Below are 23,346 nucleotides of genomic sequence, written 5' to 3' on the forward strand. Positions count from 1 at the left end.
GCACAGAGCCCAATGCAGGACTCAAACTCATAAACCATGAGATCATGACCTGAGCCAAAGTTGGACACTCAAACAACGGAGCCACCCAGGCACCCCATTTTGCCCATTTTTCTATTGGATGTCTTCTTACTGATATGCCCGCATTCTTGATGTATTCTGAATACCAAACTGTTGTCTGTCATGTATGTTGCACGTATCACCAGTTTCAGGGCCTTCTTGCTTTCCATCACTCTAGGGCATTAGAAGGTAAAGAAAAAGTCTTAATTTTAATGTGGTTTAATGTCTCTCTTTTTGGTTTCGACCATATGTATGTGTTTTAAGAAATTATTTCCGGGGCGCCTGGGTGGCTCAGTCGGTTAAGCGTCCAACTTCAGCTCAGGTCACGATCTCGCAGTCCGTGAGTTCGAGCCCCGCATCGGGCTCTGGGCTGATGGCTTGGAGCCTGGAGCCTGCTTCCGATTCAGTGTCTCCCTCTCTCTCTGCCCCTGCCCCGTTCATGCTCTGTCTCTCTCTGTCTCAAAAATAAATAAAACATTAAAAAAAAAAATTTTTTTTTTAAAAAAAGAAATTATTTCCTACTCTGAGCTCATATAATTATTTCCCTCTATGGCCTTTGAGGGATTTTTTAAATTAAAAAATATATATTTATATGTATATAAATATATTTATATATTTTAGATATTTTATAAAATATAAATTTTATAAATATAATTATAAATATTTTATAAAATATATTTTATTATATAAATAAATATGCAATATACTTTATTATAATATATTTTAAATATTTTATAAAACATATTATAAATAATACAAATATTATAATTATATATTATAAAGTATATTATAAAATATATATATATTTTTTAGTTTCCTTCAACATTTCTCTGTAAGCCATCCAGAATTGGTGTTTGTGTATGGGATCTGTGGAAGAGATCTGATTTTATTTTCCCCACATATGGATGATCACCTGTTCTACTACTCCCTCCTTTCCCCACTGATCTCTAGGGACTTTGTTGTCATAAAACAGATTTCAACATGGGTGTATCTGTTTTGGGCTTTCAATTCTCTTCTCATTGGTCAAATGATCTGTGTCTGTGCTGATACCATCCTGTCTTAATTTAGCTTTATAATAGCTCTTGATATGTTAAGCAGATCCCTCCATCTTATTCTTCAGGAATGCAATGCCTTGGTTATTTGTGGCCCTTTGTAACTTGCATAAAAATTTGAGTCAGCTTATCATGTTCCACAAAAACTTCTTTTGTGATTTTGATTAGAATTGCACTGAATCCATGAATCAATTTGGGGAGAATTGACATTTCATTTCATTGAACCTTCTCTTCCGTGAACTTGATATTATTATTTTTTTTTAAGTCCTTTAATGTCTTTGAATATACATATACTTTTTTTTTTTAAGATTTTTTTTTTTGAGAGAGTGTGCACATGTATGCATGCACAAGGGAGGGGCAGAGGGAGAGGGAAAGAGAATCTTTTTTTTTTTTTAATTTTTTTTTTAACGTTTATTTATTTTTGAGACAGAGAGACAGAGCATGAACAGGGGAGGGTCAGAGAGAGAGGAAGACACAGAATCTGAAACAGGCTCCAGGCTCTGAGCTGTCAGCACAGAGCCCGACGCGGGGCTCGAACTCACGGACCGTGAGATCATGACCTGAGCCGAAGTCGGACGCTTAACTGACCGAGCCACCCAGGCACCCCAGAGGGAAAGAGAATCTTAAGCAGTCAGTGCCCAATGCAGATCCCAATGTGGGCTTGATCTCATAAGATCGTGACCTGAGCCAAAATCAAGAGTCAGACACTTACTGACTGAGTCACCCAGGTGCCCCAAGATTTTTTTTTAAAGTAATCTCTGCACCCAGTGTAGGGTTTGAACCCACAACCATGAGATCTAGAGTCACATGCTCCACCAACTGAGCCAGCCAGGCATCCCTGAATATATTTTTACTGATTAGCTTTATAAAGGGCCATCTTTGGTTAAAGTTTTTTATATTTATTTTGAGAGAGAGAGAAAGCACCCGTGGGGAAGGGACAGAGAAAGAAGGAGAGAGAGAGAGAGAGAGAGAATCCCAAGCAGGCTCTGCACTGTCAGTGAGATCTAGGAGATCATGACCTGAGCCAAAGTCAGACACTTAACCGACTGAGCCACCCATGCATCCCAATTCATAGGTATTTTTTTTAATGCTGTTACAAATGTCATATTTTTTATTGTGGTAAAACATAAAATCTATCATTTTAACCATTTTTTTGTACGTACAACTCATTGGCTTTAAGTATATTCATATTGTTGCACAACCAACTCCAGAATTTTTCCACCATCCCAAACTGAAATTCTGTACCCATTTAACAACCCTACCCAGTCCCTGGTAACCACTTACCTACTTTTTCTCTGAATTTTACGAATCCTAAGTACCTCATGTGAGTACAATCTTAAATGACATGTTTTTAATAATAAATTTTTCTTTTTTGGAGTTGTGAAATACAACCGATACTTTATTAAATTAGTTTTTATATTTATCAACCTTGCTTAAAATAACTATAATAATTTAGCTGTATTGGGTTTTTGCATAACCAAGCATATTACTTGTGAATAAGAGGCTTTTCCTACTATTATGCCTGCCCATCAAGTTTTAAATTCTAATTAATTTTTTTATATTTATATGTTGTTTGCTTCATTTTCAAATCTGTTGGTTGCCTCTTCTTTTCAAACTTCTCTTTTATTTACTTTAACCTATTAACTATTACCTCATATCCAATTCTGATATAAACTCTTTCCCAGTCTGATTCGGCTGTTTCTGCTACTTCTTTCTCATGGTGCTGTGTTTGTGTGTGTGTGTGTGTGTATTTTGTGTATGGATTCATACTGTGGAAGTTTATTTCTGCCAGAGGCTTGGTGGTAGTGTTTGCTCCCTTAGGACCACTTTGTTTGTTTGTTTGTTTGTTTATATTTTGTTTTTAAGTGATTTCAACACCCATCATGGGGCTCAAACTCACAGCCCTGAGATCAAGAGCTGCACGCTCCACCAAATGAGCCAGCCAGGCACCCCAGACCACTTTAAAATAAACTCTTCACCTGAGAACCACTTGGAACCATTTGTTAGTTTAAATTTGGACTCTTCACTCATTACAGGGCTGGGCTGGTTTGTGGTTATGATTTTTCAGGGCTTTTTGTTGTTGTTTTGTGCCAATCGGGTGAGGGAATTTCACTAGGGCAAGTTTTGTAATCCCCTAGGGAGGATTTCTGGCTTGCCCATGCACTGAGAGTATATTAGGGTCTCAGCCTTACAAGGAATTGCTTGTTAGACACTCCACCTTTGGCAGACTTTGGTATTCACTTCCTGTGCTTTGTCCTGCAACGCTGTGAAAATCCAAGCTCAGATTTTTACCTGCTTTGGTAAATGAATGCTTGCCCCCTTTAGTGATTCTAGTTACCAGTTCCTCTTTCACTTGGTTTTTATCCGCCTGCTAGCTTATCAAGGCATTTTAAAAGTTGATTTTACATTTTTATCAAATATTTTAAGTTATTTTCATGAGGAATGTAAATCAGAGTAACAAATCCACCACAGTGTCAGCTATTCCTGTATCATCTGACTATGTTGTTTCTGGTCATTTGGAAAAGGAAATTTGGGGTTAAATCTGTACTTAAAAAATGTTATAAAAATGAGATGGAGTGGGGCCTATTACAGCTGCTAATTAATGATATTTCTTTTTTTTTTAATAGGTGTCAGCTGTGATGCATGTTTAAAAGGAAATTTTCGAGGTCGCAGATATAAGTGTTTAATTTGCTACGATTACGATCTTTGTGCATCTTGTTATGAAAGTGGTGCAACAACCACAAGGCATACAACTGACCACCCAATGCAGTGCATATTAACAAGGGTAGATTTTGGTACGTATTTATTTCTCATTCTAATGGGTTGTCATTTAGAATTTTGTGTGCATGTGCGTGAAGAAGTTTAAAGGCAAGATGTTCTAAAACTATTCCCGACAGCATACATTAAAAATAACATGACTCTTACTTTTGTATTCTAAAGAATTCTCATAATCATAGCTCAACTGTTCATAAAAGCTATTCAGATATCTATCTAGAAAACTGACACGGTATGAGATGGAAGGAGCGCCTCAGTAAAATAAATGAACTGTTCGTGCTAGCAGTACACGAGTACTCTTGCTCTGGCTGCCAGAAAGCACAGTTTCTGTTTCTGCAGTTGATTAGAAGCCCTTGTTAGTCCATAAGAAAGGCTATAAATGTTTCATGCTATAATTTCTTACCTAGTCGGCACTTGGGGTTTTTTTGTTTTGAGAGCGAGAGAGACGCACGCATGAGGGAAGAAGAGAGAATCTCAGGCAGGCTCCACACTCAGCACAGAGCTTTTCTGTCTCCAGCCATCATAGTGGGTGTGAGGTGGTATCTCATATGGTTTTGATTTGCATTTCTCTGATGGCTAATAATAGTAACCATCTTTTCTTGTGCTTACTGGCCATTTGTATATCTACTTTGGAGAAATGTCTATTCAGATCCTTTGTCCATTTTTTTAATTGGGTAATATGTCTTTTTATTTTTGAGTTTTAATAGTTCCTTATATACTCTTTATACAAGTTTCTTATCAGGTGGATGATTTGCAGAAATCTCCCATTTCATGGGTTGTCATTTCACTTTTTTGATGGTGTGTTTTGAAGCACAAAGATTTTCATTTGTTGTTGTTGTTGTTTATTTATTTTGAGAGAGAGAGAGTGAGTGGGGGAGGGGCAGAGAGAGGGGGGAGAGAATCCCAAGCAGGCTCTGTGCTTGTCAGTGCAGAGCCTCATGCGGGGCTCAGACTCCCAAACCGTGAGATTATGACCTGAATCAAAATCCAGAGTCGGATGCTTAACTGAACTGAGCCACCCAGGCGCCCCTACAAAAGTTTTAATTTTGATGACATCCAGTTTATCTTTTTATTTTCTTTTGTTTTGCTTTTGGTGTCATATCTAAGAAACCATTACCCGGTCTAAGATCATGAAGATTTACATTTTTGTTTCCTTATAAGAGTTTTATTGTTTTCGCTTTTACTTTTTTTTTTTTTTTAGTTATTTAAGTAATCTCTACATGCAGTGTAGGGCTCGAACTCACAGCCCCGAGATCAAGAGTAACATACTCTTTCTACTGAGCCAGTTAGGCACCCCTTAGCTTTTACATTTAGATCTTTGCTCCATGTTGCATTAATTTTTGTATATGGAATGATGAGATAGATCATTCTTTTGCGTATGGATATCCAGTTGTCCCAGCATCATTTATTGAAAAAGACTATTCTTTACACAGTGAATTGTCTTGGCATTCTTGTTGAAAATCAGTTGACCTGAGGTGGGAGGGGTAGGGGATTGGTGTAATATTGGTCACATGGTACAAAGTTTCATTATGCAAGATGAATAAGCTCTGGGGAGCTAATGTACAGTAAGGTGACCATAGTTAACAATATTATATTGTATACTTGAAATTTTTGGAGAGGACAGATCTTACATTTTTTCAACACACACACAGGTAACTATGTAGACATGGTGATCTTTTCACAGTGCATACTGCATCGGAACATCAAGTTGTATATCATAAATATACATAATTTTATACGTCTGAAATATCTCAATAAATCTATTAGGAAAGTTGGTTGACCATAAATGTGTCTTTCCTTAGAGTCTCCGTCTGTTTCATTGATTTATATATCTGTCTATATGCTAGTACCACAGTCTTAACTACTGTAAACTTCTAGTAAGCTTTGAAATTGACAAGTATGAGTCTTCCAGCTTTGTTTTGTTTTTTGTTTTTTCAAGATTGTTTTGAGTATTCTAGATACCTTGAGTTTCTATGAAAGAATTTTAGGATCAGCTCATCACATTTCTGCAAAGAAGCCAACTGGGATTTTGATGGGGATTGTTTTAAGTCTGTAGATCAGTTTGGAGAGCAACGGTATTAAGTCTGCCAGTTGGTGAACATGAGATGTTTTTCCATTTGTTTAGTTTGTCTTTAATATTTTTCAACAAAGTTTTGTAATTACCAGAGGTTAAGTTTTATACTTCCTTCTTTAAATGTGTTACTAAGTATTTTATTCTTCTTGTTATTGTAAGTGTATTTGTAAAATTTTATTTTTGGATTGTTCACTGCATGTGTATAGAAAAATAATTGGTTTTTGTATGGATCTTATATCCTATGATGTTGTTCATTAGTTCTAATAGGATCTAATTGGATTTTTTTTTTTAATTTTTTTTTCAACGTTTATTTATTTTTTGGGACAGAGAGAGACAGAGCATGAATGGGGGAGGGGCAGAGAGAGAGGGAGACACAGAATTGGAAACAGGCTCCAGGCTCCGAGCCATCAGCCCAGAGCCTGGCGCGGGGCTCGAACTCACGGACCGCGAGATCGTGACCTGGCTGAAGTCGGACGCTTAACCGACTGCGCCACCCAGACGCCCCTCTAATTGGATTTTTTAGGATTTTCTATATGCAAGGTCATGTCATCTGCTGATTACAAATGGTTCCACTTCTTCCTTTCCCTCTAGCTGCTTTTCCTTTCATTTTCTTGCCTAATTACTAGACCATCCAGTAAAATAATGAATAGAAATGGCTAAAGCAGACACTCTTGTCTTGTTCCAGGTCTTAGGGGGGAAAACATCCAGTCTTTCACCAATAAGTGTGATGTTAGCTATAGTTTTTTTGTAGATGTCTTTTATCAAGTGAAGAAGTTTTATTGATTTTTATATATTTATCCCCACCTATCCCAAATATACCTGGCAAGTCTTATACATATAATAATGTGTGTGTGAGTGTGAGTGTGTGTGCACAAGTGTGTATGGGCAAATACTTTTAAGATAGCCTAAATCTGGGGCACCTGGGTGGCTCAGTCGGTTAAGCGGCCGACTTCGGCTCAGGTCACGATCTCGCGGTCTGTGAGTTCGAGCCCCGCGTCGGGCTCTGTGCTGACAGCTCAGAGTCTGGAGCCTGTTTCGGATTCTGTGTCTCCCTCTCTCTCTGCCCCTCCCCCGTTCATGCTGTGTCTCTCTCTGTCTCAAAAATAAATAAAAACGTTAAAAAAAAAATTTTTTTTTTAAAAAAAAGATAGCCTAAATCTTCCTAAAAATGTGAACAAATCTCTCACATAGCAAATGTTCTCTCTTATAAAATTTTCTCTTATAATGTGCTATTTTTAAAAAAATTCTTATGTTTATTTTTGAGAGAGAGAGAGACAAGAGCACAAGCAGGGGAGGGGCTGAGAGGGAGACACAGAATCTGAAGCAGGCTCCAGGCTCCGAGCTGTCAGCACAGAGCCTGATGCAGAGCTCAAACTCCTGAACCGCGAGATCATGACATGAGCCGAAGTCGGATACCCAACTGATTGAACCACCCAGGCGCCCCCTCATATCCTATTAAATTAAGCATTTGTTTCATGTTAAGTATAGTTCTTTGGAATGAAGTGACATAACATACTAAATATACTTTCAAATGCATTTCCTTTTGTGTTACTAATGGAGAAAAATAAACTTATTTTTTGAGATGTACTAATGAGGCAAACAGATTATTCCCATAGAATATCACTAATTCATCAGTTCTTCAGTAACCAACATGGACAGAGTCTGTTGTGGTAGTACTCCATTCAAGTTAGCATTTTTGCTCAGGGTCCTTCCTGCTGTAAGAATGGTGTGTGCTTTAGACAGATAGCTGCGTCTGGGGTTTGGCATATTGATCACATTTGCCTATTCCGAGCACTTGTGTTCTTGTATTATGATATGCCCTGCTGATTCTTTTTTTTTTTTTTTTAAGATTTTATTTTAAGTAATCTCTGTACCAAATGTAGAGAACTAAACTCACAACTCCAAGATCAGGAGTCACACACTCTGCCGACTGAGCCAGTTGGGCACCTCTCCGTCTGCTGATTTCTTTGTGTTGACACTGGCTTTGGTACAGTAGCCACAGAGATAAAGAAAAAATAAATTACAGTAAAATTAGAACTAGATGTGAAATGAGAGATGTTTCAGAATTAAATGAAGGGAGGGGGCCTGGCTGGCTCAGTCAGAAGAGCATGTAACTCTTGATCCCAAGGTCGTGGGTTCAAGCCCCACATTGGGTATAGAGGCTACTTAAAAATATCTTAAAAAAAAAATTCAAAGTTAAATGAAAGGATAAAAAGTTGTTTGTTTTTCTCTCTTTTTAAAAATTTTTTAATGTATATTTGTTTTTGAGAGAGAGATGGGGCACCTGGGTGGCTCAGTCAAACATCTGACTTCAGCTTCAGTCATGATCTCACAGTTTGTGGGTTTGAGCCCCCACATTGGGCTCTGTGCTGACAGCTCAGAACCTGGAGCCTGCTTCCAATTCTGTGTCTCCCTCTCTCTCTGCCCCTCCCCTGCTCATGCTCTGTCTCTGTCTCTCTAAAACGAACAAACATTAAAAAAATTTTTTCTTTATTTTTGAGAGAGAGACAGAGCATGAGCAGGGGAGGGGCAGAGAGAGGGAGACACAGAATCCAAAGCAGGCTCCAGGCTCTGAGCTGTCAGCACAGAGCCAGATGCGGGGCTTGAACTCACGAACTGTGATGTGAGATAATGACCTGAGCTGAAGTTGGATGCTCAACCGACTGAGCCACCCAGGTGGCCCTGTTTGTTTTTCTCTTAAGGAAATAATAGCTATGTGGGTGAAAAAGGAATTTTGGAGGGGTGGCATGGAGTCCCAGGCAAAATAAGGATGTTGCACATATGAGGTACCTAAGCACTCTTTGACAGGGTGAGGTTTTTGGAGATTTCAGGGACACTGTTGTTTTACATTATTGTACCTACCATATGTTTACATTTTCATGTGATAAAACAATAATTATTATTTCTCACTGCAGTTCCATTTTATTTTTCAGATTTGTACTATGGTGGGGAAGCTTTCTCTGTAGAGCAGCCACAGTCTTTTACTTGTCCCTATTGTGGAAAAATGGGCTATACGGAGACATCTCTCCAAGAACATGTTACTTCTGAGCATGCAGAAACATCAACAGAAGTGGTAAGTGAAGAAACCTTGTATCTAAAGTGATGTGTTAACGTACATCATTTCTAACAAAAGTAAAGCCAGGTCACTATCCTCTGTCTCCTACTAAGTGTACTGATACTGTTTGTATAATAATTATTAAAATGCTCTTTTAACAGCAACTTTTACACATCCTAGGAGGTTGCATGTGTGCAAGATAACACGCTTCATTTATTCACACTAGCCGTTCTCGCCCTGTTTTAAAAGCACAGTGTGGAATCTTGACCAAATTCAGGAGCCCTTAGCAAATGTACTGTGAACAGGTTAAAAGCACCCCACCCTGAAGCACAGCTCTTTCTAAAAAGCAGGTATTCTTGCTACCTGCTTAATTTTTCTTCTACAAGAATGCCTTCATAATGAAATTTTAAAATTTTAAGTCATAAGTAATAATCCATTGTCACATCTCATTGTAACATATCGCTTACTTTGTTTTTATTAGGTCAGATCTCTTGGTTCATTGGTCGGAGCTCTAAGGTCCCTACAAGTTCCTTCTACTCTAATCTTTCCCAACTGGCTAAGAGCCAAAGACCTGGAATAATGCACAAAGGAAATCTTGCCTTGAAAGCTTTTTGGGTATTTAACTTGACATCTGAGTCAGCATATATTCAACTTTTAAGAAACGATAAAGTACACCCAAAAGAGCACCCTTCCCCCCCTTTACTATTGGTAATAATAGATAAAGTGAGAGATGAGAAATGGAACTGTAGGTCTGGGATTTGGAGAATTTTGGCACAAGCAATTGCACATTGCATCAACTAATAAGTCCCTAAATGTATTCAAAACAAATTAGCTGAAACTCCAGAAATAGGGTGTCCGAGGACGTACAGCTGCTGAGGGGCAGAGCCTGGTGTTTGACGTCAGCCAGAGTCCCTCTGGGTTGTAGAGTCCCTACTTAACCATTGTCCTGTTTTATCTCTGCTATAGCCCTGCTGTTACAGCTGTGAGTACTACAGGTTCACTTTTATTCCCATTCACACTGCTTAGTTGGATGCTTAAAGTTGCTTATAAGGTGTGTAGTTCAACCATTTGGTAAATTGACATTATGTAGTCCCAAAGCCAAATTTTCGTATCTAACAGCTCAGAACTGCTCTCATCTGGAGCCTCAGAACACTGTCGACACGTTTTACTACTGTTCTTAATTTGTTGTTCTTATTTTGTAAAGGTGACTTTGCTTCCTTTTGGTTCAGTCCCAGATACCAGTATGAGGAATGTGGACTTGATCGCATCTCATCCTCTTTGTTGTGGGAAATTTGGAATAATTTCTTTTTGACTTAATTTCTGTTACTGGATACAACAGAGAGGGGTTTCTCTTACTGAACCAGGCATTCTTAAAATCTTTACTAGCCAGTAGGCCCTGGGATAGTACTTCATCACTCCACTGGGGCAGGACAGCTACTCAGTTTTCCACACCCCAAATTGGAGAATCCAGCAGAAAGTTAAGTCCTTCCGTGAGCGAAAAGCTAGTCTTTTGAAATAAGAATGAGTAGTTCTGCCTCAGCAGCTTTGCCTTGATTTTTTTTTCCTGTAAGTAAATACTCATAATTTGTTTACACTCCTCTACACCTGATTCACAGTTTGAAAATTAAATATTTACCATCTACAAATGGTTTAGTGGTCTGTCTCTTATAAGGCATGTTCAGTATGTGCCTTTGTTAAGTTCCCAAGCTTTTGGTACATAGTTTAAGACAGTGGCCATACTGTTTTTAAATTGGTTTTTGTGGAGTATTTTAAGGATTGCTCCCTCCTCATCAGCCCTTAGTCTGCATGAACACCACATCTGCCCTCTGTTTCCACCCAGGCGTTTCAAAGTGAAAAATGGCAAGCAAACAAGAATCTTTGATATGAAGGTACAGGGTTTTTTCTTCCTCAAATCTTGTGAGTCCTGTCCTCTTCAGTCCAGGGCTGGCACCACATATGGCTTACTGACTAGTGTCCGTTCTGAAGGATTGGTGCCTATGCCACCAGTTATTAAGTATTTTGAGTGCCTCTCTGCATGCGTGTGAAGCATTTATAAATGTCCAGGTGATGTTACTAGGTGTCCCTCTCACCCCACCGCCCTCCCCAGTGTTTTGCCAAGGTCATGGTTAGTCAAACGTGGAAAACTTCTGGAGTTCAAGAGTGACTCGTGTTATTTTGGTGGGGGACTCGTGTACCCCATTTTCTATTCCTATCTACATTTTTCTTTCATTTTTTTTCTTTTTTTTCTTCTTTGTTTTTTTGTTTTTAGAGAGAGAGAAGACACAAGTGAATGAGGGGCAGAGAGAGAGAGAATCACAGGAGTGGGAGAGAATCACAGGAGAATCACAGGCAGAGACAGAGAGAGAGAGAAGCGAGGCTTACCTCAAGTGGGGCTTGAACTCACAAACTGTAAAATCATGACCTGAGCTGAAGTCAGATGCTTTAACAACTGAGCCACCGTGGTGCCCCACCTACGTTTTTCTTTCTAAATGCTTAATGTGCTATCTTGCTTTGCTCCTGTGTTTCTTCCATGTGTCGGCTAGGCCACCGGTTTGTAACTTCATGGGACTTAAGGATCTCACTCCTCTAACCAGCATCCATTTGGAACATTTAGGGGTAAAAGAATGTCACTGTAGGTATTATTGTCACCACTAGTAAGCATTTACTGATACCTGACATAGCTGGTAAGAAAGTCTACTGAAGGTTAATGTTTAAAACAATTTTGTAGGGGCGCCAGGGTGGCTCAGTCAGTTAAGTGTGTGACTTTGGCTCAGGTTAGGATCTCATAGTTCATGAGTTTAAGCCCTGCATCGGGCTCTGCACTGCGGAGGCTGCTTGGGATTCTCTCTCTCCCCTCTCTCTACCCTGCCCCCACTCTCTCTCTGTCTTTCTCAAAATAAATAAATAAACATTTTTAAAAAAGAAAAAAATACAACAACTTTGTAGACAACTTTATAACCTTGTCTATATGTCTCTGTTTTCTTTTTCAAATAGGGACTCTAAAGGCCCCATATAAGATTTGCCCCCCTTCTTAAGATTAATTTGGGATTACTCAAGAGACTTTGATTTTGAGGGTATGGCGGACCCTTCAAAACCAGATACTATGAAAAATAACATCTGACATAGAATGAGTGAGGGTGATTACTAGTTAAAAATTTAAGAAGTGGATTGGGCATAGCCTCAGGAGTCTTTTTTTTTTTTTTCTAAGCTTTTATTTGTTTATTTTGAGAGAGAGCAGGCGAGCAAGCACGAGCAGGGTAGGAGCAGAGAGAGAATCCCTCACTGTCAGTAGAGAGCCCGATGCAGGGCTTGAACCCACAAACCATGAGATCCTGACCTGAACTGAAACCAAGCGTTGGATGCTTAACCAACTGAGCCACCCAGGCAGCCCTCAGGAGTCTTTATGTAAACACTAAACATGGTAAACAATGTGATCTTGAGATTAAGCACAAGTTCTTAAAATCCCGTATAGTTACCACGAGATTTGGTAGATTGGGTAGATTGGGTAATGGAAAGAATTAAGAGGGGAAGTGTAGTACAGTATGTAATTTTAAAATCCATCAATCTAGTAGCAGAAGTGAGCAGTAGTGGTCAAATGGGATTGCAGATACGAAGGATTATTGAGGAAGTGTGAGGATGGTGGAAGAAACATGGTAGGTAGAAAAACTTTTCTTCGGACATAAAAGAAGTGACTCCTGAATTTTTTCTTAAATCCTATGTATTTGAGCTTGCACTGTAGCTAGTTTGAAAGCCGTCAGAGATTTTGTTTTTAGATGAAATGTTCTGCTACATTTCATTAATGACATATAGTTAGCTTGCTCTCAGTTGTTGAAGTAAATCTCTTGTAATTTATCTGAAGAATATTATGCTTAAAAGATAAAAGCACTTTTTGGTTTACCAACATTTTCTTCCCTCTTCCAGAAATGTATGTATTAATGTATTATTTTGTTCATAATAACAGCAGTCGTCTAATAGGTCATTGCTGGGAACTTCTTGCTTTCTATTTTTCATTTGATTTACTCATTTTTATTACTTTCCAGAAAAGGGGTTAGGGTAGTGTCCAGCTTTTAGGTGCTCTTCATTTATGTTACTGATAACATTACCCCCACCCCTTTTTAATGTTTATATATTTTTGAGAGACAGAGTGCAAGCGAGGGAGGGGCAGAGAGGGAGACACAGAATCCGAAGCAGGCTCCAGGCTCCGAGCTGTCAGCACAGAGCCCAACACAAGGTTTGAACCCACGAACTGTGAGATCATGACCTGAGCCGAAGTCAGACAGACGCTCAACTGACTGAGCCACCCAAGCATCCCTCCAACCCCCCCCCTCTTTTTAAAGTTTATTTATGGGGCCCCTGGGTGGCTCAGTCGGTTGGGTGTCTGACTTCGGCTCAGGTCGTGATCTCGCCATTCGTGAGTTCGAGCCCCGTGTCAGTCTCTGTGCTGACAGCTCAGAGCCTGGATCCTGCTTGGGATTCTGTGTCTCCTTCTCTCTCTGCCACTTCCCCGCTTGTGCTCTGTCTCTCAAAAGTAAATAAATGTTAAAAAAAAGTTTTAGGGGCGCCTGCATGGCTCAGTCGGTTAAGCGTCTGACTTCAGCCCGGGTCATGATCTCGCAGTCTGTGAGTTCGAGCCCCGCGTCGGGCTCTGTGCTGACAGCTCAGAGCCTGGAGCCTGCTTCTGATTCTGTGTCTCCCTCTCTTTCTGCCCCTCCCCTACTCATGCTCTGTCTCAGAAATAAATAAACATTAAAAAAAAAAAAAAATTAAAAAATAAATAAAAAATTAAAAAAGTTTAAAAAAAATTTTAAAAAAATAAAGTTTATTTATTTATTTTAAGAGAGAGAGCGAGCAGGGGAGGGACAGAGAGAGAGGAAGAATCCCAAGCAGGCTCTGCACTGTCAGCATGGAGCCCTATGAGGGGCTGAAACTAACCAATCTGTGAGATCATGACCTGGGCCGATCAAGAGTCAGATGCTTCATCAACTGAGCCACCCACACATGCCCCCATTTCCTCCCCTTTTTAATGAAGACTTAGGTGTGTTCTTAACAAAAGGAGTTTAGTTTTGAAATAGTACGGTTGTACTGTTTTATTTATAAGAACTAAAAATCACAGAGAAAGAATGATTTTGGAAATTTCCCATAGTCTGACTTTAGACAATTTTATTTTGAGTAATAATTCTTGGGGCACCTGGCTGGCTCAGTCAGAAGAGCATGAGACTCTTGGTCTCAGGGTTGTGAGTTTGAGCCCCACGTTGGGTGTAGAGATTACATGCATACATACATACATACACTTTATTTATTTTTTTTTAACGTTTATTTATTTTTGAGACAGAGAGAGACAGAGCATGAATGGGGGAGGGTCAGAGAGAGGGAGACACAGAATCCGAAACAGGCTCCAGGCTCCGAGCTGTCAGCACAGAGCCCGATGCGGGGCTTTAACTCACGGACCGTGAGATCATGACCTGAGCCGAAGTCGGCCGCTCAACCGACTGTGCCACCCAGGCGCCCCACATACATACACTTTAAAAACTAATGACAACAGTTCTTACAGAGAAAAACGATGGCATAAAAGGACCTTTGAATTTTTTTTCATGATTCAGAATAATCGGTTTTAGCTGGTAACTTACTTAATATTTAAACAGTTGTTTGAATGTCATAGAGCACAGAATAGTTTATCTATTGGCAATTTGTACTAAACAATTTGTGGCATTTGTACTAAACAATTAGATGCATTTGATCTCTAAATTAAGCAAGCAAGAAAGTATTAGATCAAATATTCCAGCCAAATTAACATGATAGATATGATTTATTCATGAAGGCGATGAGAAGTGACATCTGTTTTAAACTGTCTTATAGGACTTTTAGATCCTGATCATCAATCTATCTGTATTTCATTGAGAGACTGTTTTAATATGTCGATATGTAGAGCTAACTTCCGCACTTACTTCCTTATTAGGGGCAACAGTGGAGTGAACCACAGTTTGTACATATCTTTTAATCTAATTTTATACACTTTCTTAAACATTGTAACTACCTTCTTACCCTTTTAATCAGATAATCAGGAAAGGTAAGCATTTAAAAGCCAAACTCACATTAAAAGAAAAAAATACGTTTTGACTCTTACTGCTTGCATTCTTTATCAGAGAATGCAGTTGGATGCTATCTGCTTTTCTATTGAACTCACAAGGGTATTTTATCTAATAATGCTGTAGAAATAAATACATAGGATTTGAAAAATACAGTTGCTGCAGGGAAACCATATTGCCACTGCTCAGCTGCATTTAGCTGGAGAGATTGTAGAAGGTTAGGATTTGGTATTTTTACAATTTGTGCTTTTCATTACTTTTGACTCCAAACACTTTCTATTTTATAAATCAGTTTTTCCTGTCCTTAGTGTTTGGCTGTCTTTGCATATTTTTAAATAATAGTTACTTTGAACACATTTACTTGTTTAAAATCAGATCGTGGTACTTTTTTTTTAACATTTATTTTTGAGAGAAAGACAGAGTGCAAGCAGGGGAGGGGCAGAGAGAGAGGGAGACACAGAATCTGAAGCAGGCTCCAGGCTCTGAGCTGTCCACACAGACATGGGGCTCGAATCCACGAACTGTGGGATCATGACCTGAGCCAAAATTGGACATTTGAACGACTGAACCACCCAGGCACCCCAAGATCATAGTACTTTTGATTTTAAGAGTGATATAGCTATTAGTACCCCGGCAGATTTTTTGGAGTTGTGAGCAGGGAAGGAAATGATAGGAGATATTTTGGGGATTCCAGATTTGTTCTGGGATAATCCTATATACATGTGTCATGACATTTTTAAAATCTATTTCTGTAAGAAATAAGTTCCTTAAATGCCTGCTACTTGAGAGTATGTTGTTTTTCCTGGGTAGGGTTTTCATTGCTTTCTACTTTCTTCTATGTTGAAGTTGAATTAAAATCCTGTAAGGGAAGGAAAACAGGCAGTTTTCTGAATGGGAAGGGGAGCACTGGGTAAAATAGCGGGTGTTACACACATTCATTTTGAATTTTTTTTTCTTTAGCCACTAGTCTGGTTTCTTCTTTGTCCTATAAAATACTGGTTTGTCTAGTTCAGTGTCCAGACAGCTAATTTTAAGTCAAAGAAATGTTCTGCAGGGTTTGTAGAAAGATTTGTAGGAAGGATGGTGTAAAGATGGGAGCTCTTCGACAACTGTTGGCAAATTACAGGGTGACTCAGAAGTTCTTTAAATGCTTTTCAGTCTTGTCTCTTCTTTTCCGGACCTGCCCCTCAGATTAAAAAAAAAAAAAAAAAACTGGTAAAATTATTTGAAGATGCCAGTCTTGATGCTCATAGCTGAGGTCATCTTTTTCTAGGAAGCTCTGGCAAACTCAGTCTTACTTGACAAACTGGTTATGCCCTTGAGAAGGGGAACATGCAGAAAGCTTCAGTCCTCATCAGACTCTAACTTAAACTCACTGTAAACCACACAGACCCACTAACTAAGGTAGAGTTTATTTCTGATTCTTCACTAAAATTGCTTCTTGCTCTCAGGCACTGCCTCCCTGCCCCTGTCTCCCTGCATCTTTCAGGCTCTTCTTGATACCACTAAGAGGTAAGAGGTTCCCATGTCCTTTCTCAAAGTCTACAGGTAATAAATATAGCTTGCACCGGGTTAGATTAAGAAAGTGGAGCTGACATTGGGGTTTTTCTTCTAGGTGAGCATGGGTGCTCATATCTAGAGTGAATTGTGGGCAGGATAAAGAAAAAAGACAGTTCTGAATCCTTTGGAGTTATTTTTTACTGTTGCTAAATTATTTTTTTTTATGTTTTTAAAATGTTTTTTTTTTTTTTGTTTTTTTTTTTCAACGTTTATTTATTTTTGGGACAGAGAGAGACAGAGCATGAACGGGGGAGGGGCAGAGAGAGAGGGAGACACAGAATCGGAAACAGGCTCCAGGCTCTGAGCCATCAGCCCAGAGCCTGACGCGGGGCTCGAACTCACGGACCGCAAGATCGTGACCTGGCTGAAGTCGGACGCTTAACTGACTGCGCCACCCAGGCGCCCCTTTATTTTTATTTTTGAGAGAGAGACAGAGCACGAGCCGGGAGGGGCAGAGAGAGAGAGGGAGAGACAGAATCTGAAGCAGGCTTCTGGCTCTGAGCTGTCAGCACAGAGCCCAACAGCACAAGGCTTGAACCCATGAACTGTGAGATCATGACCTGAGCCGAAGTCAGACACTTAACCAACTGAGCCACCCGGGAGCCCCATCAATGTACACATATAATTTAAATTTCTGCCCAAAAAACATATTTAAGGAGATGCCTGGCTGACTCAGTCGGTAGAGGGTATGACCCCTGTTCTCGAGGTTGTGGGTTTGAACCCCATGTTGGGTGTAGAGATTACTTAAAAGTGAAAAATCAAGGGGTACTTGGGTGGCTCAGTCAGTTAAGCATTCAGCTTTTTCTTATTTTTACGATTTAAATTTATGTATTTATTTTGAGAGAGAGAGCACACATGGAGCAGGGAGGTGGTGGCAGAGAAAGAATCCCATGCAGACTCCACACTCAGTGCAGAGCCCGATGCGGGCTCGATCCCACATACCTGACATCATGACTGAGCCAAAAGCATCACTTAACCAGCTGAGCCACGCAGGTGCCCCAAGCATCCAATTCTTGATCTCAACTCAGATCTTGATCACAGGGTCAGTTCAAGCCCCACCTTGGGCTCCGTGCTGGGCATGAAGCCCTACTTAAGAAAAAAAAAATCTTTAAGTAAGTAAGTAAAATAACATTTAAAACCAAAACTTAGTTATTTAGGACTTTTAAATCATGTATAAAAATGTAAGGAAGGGGCTTCTGGGTGGCTCGTTGGTTGAGTGTCCAACTTTGGCTCAGATCATGATTTCACAGCTTGTGCGTTCGAGCCCTGTGGTGGGCTCTGTGCTGACAGCTCAGAGCCTGGAGCCTGCTTCAGATTCTGTGTCTCCCTCTCTTTCTGCCCCTCCCTCCCTCCCTCTTTGTCTCCCCCCCCCCCCCCCCCCGTCTCTCTCTCTCAAAAATAAATAAACATTTTTTTACATGAAAAAATTGAAAAAAATGTAAGGAAAATTAAAACTTTTGTATATAGCAAACACTCCTAAAATTCTAAATGCTACTCTTTAGAAGCATGTGACACTTCCAACCTAAGTATTAAAATGGGGAGAATGGAACTGAGGAGAAAAATAAACTCAATATGAAGTAACTCCTACTTCATTATAAGTTAATTTCAGTGTTGCGCTGTAACAATAGAAAATTAGATTGTAATCCAGTTGAATGGTGTGCTCACTCAAATCTTGAAAGGACCTATGTCTATATTGGCAAACTGGATGGTTAAGGTGCAAGTGGCTACAACTTAGATAGTTCTAGGCCCAAAAGATGTTCCACTAGTGCTTTATGTATCTCTTCAAAGCAAAACTCCAGCATTCAGTCTTATATTTATTATAGCTACAGATTTTATAAGATGAACCACTTTTAATTGGGTAGGAGATCAAAAACCTGACATCACCAATAAACCTCAGCAATAGTTAGCTTGGTAGATTATCAACTTTATGTTTGTTTAACTCTAAGGATTCAAATGCATTTGAAGGCTTTTTTATGTGTCTTGGCTTTAAATTCTAATAGCTCTTTTTGGATCATCACTTTTCAGTAAAAGAAACTCTGTTAAAAACATCCCATTATATTGCAAGTGATCAGAAAATTTTGCCTAACAGAACAAGCGTGGGGTATATCTAGAGGTGAGTTTAAGAGCCCTTCGAAAGAAGAGACATGAATTGTAATCTGGTTTGAATAAATAATGAAAAATACATCCCAATTTATAAGAGGAGATGAAACTAAAAAAAAAAAAAATGGAATTTGTGTGAACTTGAATGGTGGCAGGATCACCATGTTCACTGTCTTCATTTCTTAATATTTTTATAACCCAGGATATTAAGTGAACACTGATTTGGTCCTCAGTAAATACTTAATGAATTAGTTAATCCATAGTAACAAAATTATACAATATAACAAATTTGACTGGTGAGAACTTTCATTAACTTTCATTAACTAGCCCACCTGGACTTCTTGGCATAGATCCTTTAACTAGAAAACTGACGCAGTTGTAAACAGTAGCACAAGAGAAACCGTATTTATTGCGGTCCCAGAAGGTGCCCCGTATCTGAAACAGTGTTCACAAGGCTTTGTTACATGTTTTCATTTAAATTTATATAACCTACACATATGAGAAGAAAGGAAGAAGAAAACACCAACTTTTTTTTTTTTAATATATGAAATTTATTGTCAAATTGGTTTCCATACATCACCCAGTGCTCATCCCAAAAGGTGCCCTCCTCAATACCCATCACCCACCCTCCCCTCCTTCCCACCCCCCATCAACCCTCAGTTTGTTCTCAGTTTTTAACAGTCTCTTATGCTTTGGCTGTCTCCCACTCTAACCTCTTTTTTTTTTTTTTTCCTTCCCCTCCCCCATGGGTTCCTGTTAAGTTTCTCAGGATCCACATAAGAGTGAAATCATATGGTATCTGTCTTTCTCTGTATGGCTTATTTCACTTAGCATCACACTCTCCAGTTCCATCCACGTTGCTACGGAAGGCCAGATTTCATTCTTTCTCATTGCCACGTAGTATTCCATTGTGTATATAAACCACAATTTCTTTATCCATTCATCAGTTGATGGACATTTAGGCTCTTTCCATAATTTGGCTATTGTTGAGAGTGCTGCTATGAACATTGGGGTACAAGTGGCCCTATGCATCCGTACTCCTGTATCCCTTGGATAAATTCCTAGCAGTGCTATTGCTGGGTCATAGGGTAGGTCTATTTTTAATTTTCTGAGGAACCTCCACACTGTTTTCCAGAGTGGCTGCACCAGTTTGCATTCCCACCAACAGTGCAAGAGGGTTCCCGTTTCTCCACATCCTCTCCAGCATCTATAGTCTCCTGATTTGTTCATTTTGGCCACTCTGACTGGCGTGAGGTGATACCTGAGTGTGGTTTTGATTTGTATTTCCCTGATGAGGAGCGACGTTGAGCATCTTTTCATGTGCCTGTTGGCCATCCGGATGTCTTCTTTAGAGAAGTGTCTATTCATGTTTTCTGCCCATTACTTCACTGGGCTATTTGTTTTTTGGGTGTGGAGTTTGATGAACTCTTTATAGATTTTGGATACTAGCCCTTTGTCCGATATGTCATTTGCAAATATCTTTTCCCATTCCATTGGTTGCCTTTTAGTTTTGTTGGTTGTTTCCTTTGCTGTGCAGAAGCTTTTTATCTTCATAAGGTCCCAGTAATTCACTTTTGCTTTTAATTCCCTTGCCTTTGGGGATGTGTCGAGTAAGAGATTGCTACGGCTGAGGTCAGAGAGGTCTTTTCCTGCTTTCTCCTCTAAGGTTTTGATGGTTTCCTGTCTCACATTTAGGTCCTTTATCCATTTTGAGTTTATTTTTGTGAATGGTGTGAGAAAGTGGTCTAGTTTCAACCTTCTGCATGTTGCTGTCCAGTTCTCCCAGCACCATTTGTTAAAGAGGCTGTCTTTTTTCCATTGGATGTTCTTTCCTGCTTTGTCAAAGATGAGTTGGCCATACATTTGTGGGTCTAGTTCTGGGGTTTCTATTCTATTCCATTGGTCTATGTGTCTGTTTTTGTGCCAAGAAAACACCAACTTAAAAAGAAGCTATTTTTGTAAATGTCCTTTGAACACCTAGCTTGAAACTCAGAGCACAATAAATAAGTATGAGGTTGGCAGAACACATCATGTGGTGAATTTTGATTTCGAAGCTAGCTTAGGAAAAGCCTATGTAATCTTGTATTAGAAAGTTAGTAGAGGGGCGCCTGGGTGGCTCAGTCAGTTAAGTGTCTGACTCTGGATTTCAGCTCAGGTCATAATCTCACAGTTCGTGGGATTGGGGCCCACGTCGGAGTCTGCACTGTCAGCACAGAGCCTGATTGGGATTCTCTCTCTTCCTCTCTCTGTCCCTCTCCCACTCACACTCTCTCTTTCTCTCAAAATAAATAAACATTAAAAAAAAAAGAAAAAAGAACTTTCTCTCCTCCCCATTTATTAAAAAAAGAAAGAAAGAAAGTTGGTATAATATTAACAAAGGAAAATTATTTGACTTGGAATTGTGTTTTTATCGTTGTTGTGCTTATGATGTGGGGGGTGCACAAACTCACCGAACACAAGTAAATAAGCAGCTTTTCTGAAGGCAGTAGAGCTGTGGCAGTTATTCTTCACTGCATTGTGATTTTGCTCCAGAACCTGTAACTCCTCAGATACAAGAGTAATACCTTTAATCTTCTTAACCGTGATTCACTTCATAACTTGACCCACAGCTGTAGTAGAAAAAAGGAACAAGGAGAAGGAATGTTCATGTAATGACTGGACAGAAAGCAAAGTAACAGGAAGGTGGGGGGCTGCAGAACGGCTTTATGTGAGAAAATGTGTGGGTGCCTGAGAGAAATTGAGTCGTTAGTTATAAATAGGAAGAGGGTGAGGGGAACACAACATTCACTTTACCTTCCCTTCTTTGCCCTCAGAGGATAATGTCAGAAGATTCTCTGTTCCAGATCATTCCTGGGTCAATTATTAAGGACAAGTTGGAAAGGGAGATTTTAGTGGCCTTTCTCTAGATAAATGTTCGTGACTTCTGAACGTATCTCCCCAAGTATTAACCAAGAACATTACGTTTAGTACGTAAAGTGTGAAGTGCTTTGTGAGGCCTCTGAATTCTTGGAGTAAGGCACAGTGGCTCTCAGCATAACAACTGTAAAACATGTGGCCTCAACCCACACAGACTTTGTGGCCCATCTGAAGAGCAAACTAGCTTATTTGACACAATTGGAGAATAACACAGGAAGGAGTCAGAGGGCTTTGGGACTTCATGTAGGCCTTGAAAAAATGGGTATGATTTCAAAAAGTGGACAGAATGGGAAGGTAAAGGCATTATTCAGAGGGAAGAGACAACATGAACTAAGATGTGGTATTGAGAAAGAAACATAGTAGGTAGAAGGGATGGTAAGGTATTGATTGTTGTGGGAAATAATGGGAAATAAAATGGAATCAGGTGAGTATGGCCAGATACTAGAGAACCATTAAAACGAGAACATTTGTCCACTTGGTTTGGTGGATAATAAAGAGGTTTGACATTTGTACAGAGGAATAATGTTACTTTCTCCACCATCATGCCACCCGGGCTTTTACTTGGGAATGGAAGGATGGTAGGATTTGAGTGATTCTGTAGTCCTTTTGTGACACGATGAACCTAATCATAATGATTATGTGGATGAAAATGAATCTTTTTTAAAAAGGGTCCAAAAAATGAACTACAAAGAAGCTGTGCTGCCTGCCAGACAAACGACGCATCAAACATTTGGTGTGTTACTAGAAAGTAACAATAGAAGATGATATAGGGAAATCACAGCTTTTGAGCAGTTACTCAAAAGGAACATATTTCTCAGAGATCTAAAATTAATCAGATAAATGAAATAAATGAGTTTATCAAGTTTCAGAAACCTAGTCAAGAAATACCAATTGCCAAACCTGTTATTTCACTTAAAGTGTTTGCTGCTACAGGGCGCCTGGGTGGCTCAGTCAGTTAAGCATCTGACTCTTGATCTCAGCTCAGGTCATGATCTCACAATTCGTGGCGTTGAGCCCCAGGTCGGGCTCTGCACCGATGAGCCTGCTTGGGAGTCTCTCTCCCTCCCTCTCAACAACCCCCCCCCCCCGCTCATTCTCTGTGTTTCTCTCTCAGTAAATAAATAAACTTCAAAAAAAGTGTTTGCTGTTAACAAGAAGCTTAGTGTCCCAGAATCTGAGTTCAAGGGCAGTTTCAAGTGGTCTGAGAGGATGACGCTCCAAAGTGGGTCAGCCTCATGGTAAAGAACCAGCCTAGCTCTCAGCATCTGCTGAATGATTTTGGTGCAAGACCGATCTCTCTGTAGTGCTGTGGTCTAGTAGCTTCAGTTCAAGCCAGGTTATATACTAGATCAGATAGACAGTTTTTTAAAATGCATTTTCTGGAACAGTGAACAAAATGGCCAAGAAACTTGTAATGAAGCCTATCCAAAAAAAAAAAAAAAAAAAAAATGGAGAAGAGCTCACTACATCATGAGAACTTAACCCCTCTGTGGTTGTTTTTGTGTCTCCCTCTCTCTCTGCACCTCCCCCACTTGTGCTCTGTCTCTCTCTCAAAAATAAAAACACTAAAAAAAAAAAAAAAAGAAAGAAAGAAAGAATTTGAGCCAGGGGATAGTAAATACAACATTTCATGTTTCATTCCTCAGGATATTTATTATTTTTAAATACCGT

General features: G+C 39.5%; 1 protein-coding gene across 1 annotated transcript in view; it reads left to right on the plus strand.

Moving 5' to 3' along the window:
* KCMF1 (potassium channel modulatory factor 1) overlaps positions 1 to 23,346 on the plus strand; it is an 82,045-nt gene that overhangs the window by 45,612 nt on the left and 13,087 nt on the right. The window contains exons 2-3 of the mRNA XM_047853878.1: positions 3,737 to 3,904; positions 8,892 to 9,031. Coding sequence (XP_047709834.1) covers positions 3,737 to 3,904; positions 8,892 to 9,031 — 308 coding nt within the window. The remainder of the gene's footprint in view (positions 1 to 3,736; positions 3,905 to 8,891; positions 9,032 to 23,346) is intronic.

This window comes from Prionailurus viverrinus, chromosome A3 (assembly GCF_022837055.1).
Source record: "Prionailurus viverrinus isolate Anna chromosome A3, UM_Priviv_1.0, whole genome shotgun sequence".
NCBI classification, from domain to species: Eukaryota; Metazoa; Chordata; class Mammalia; order Carnivora; family Felidae; genus Prionailurus; species Prionailurus viverrinus.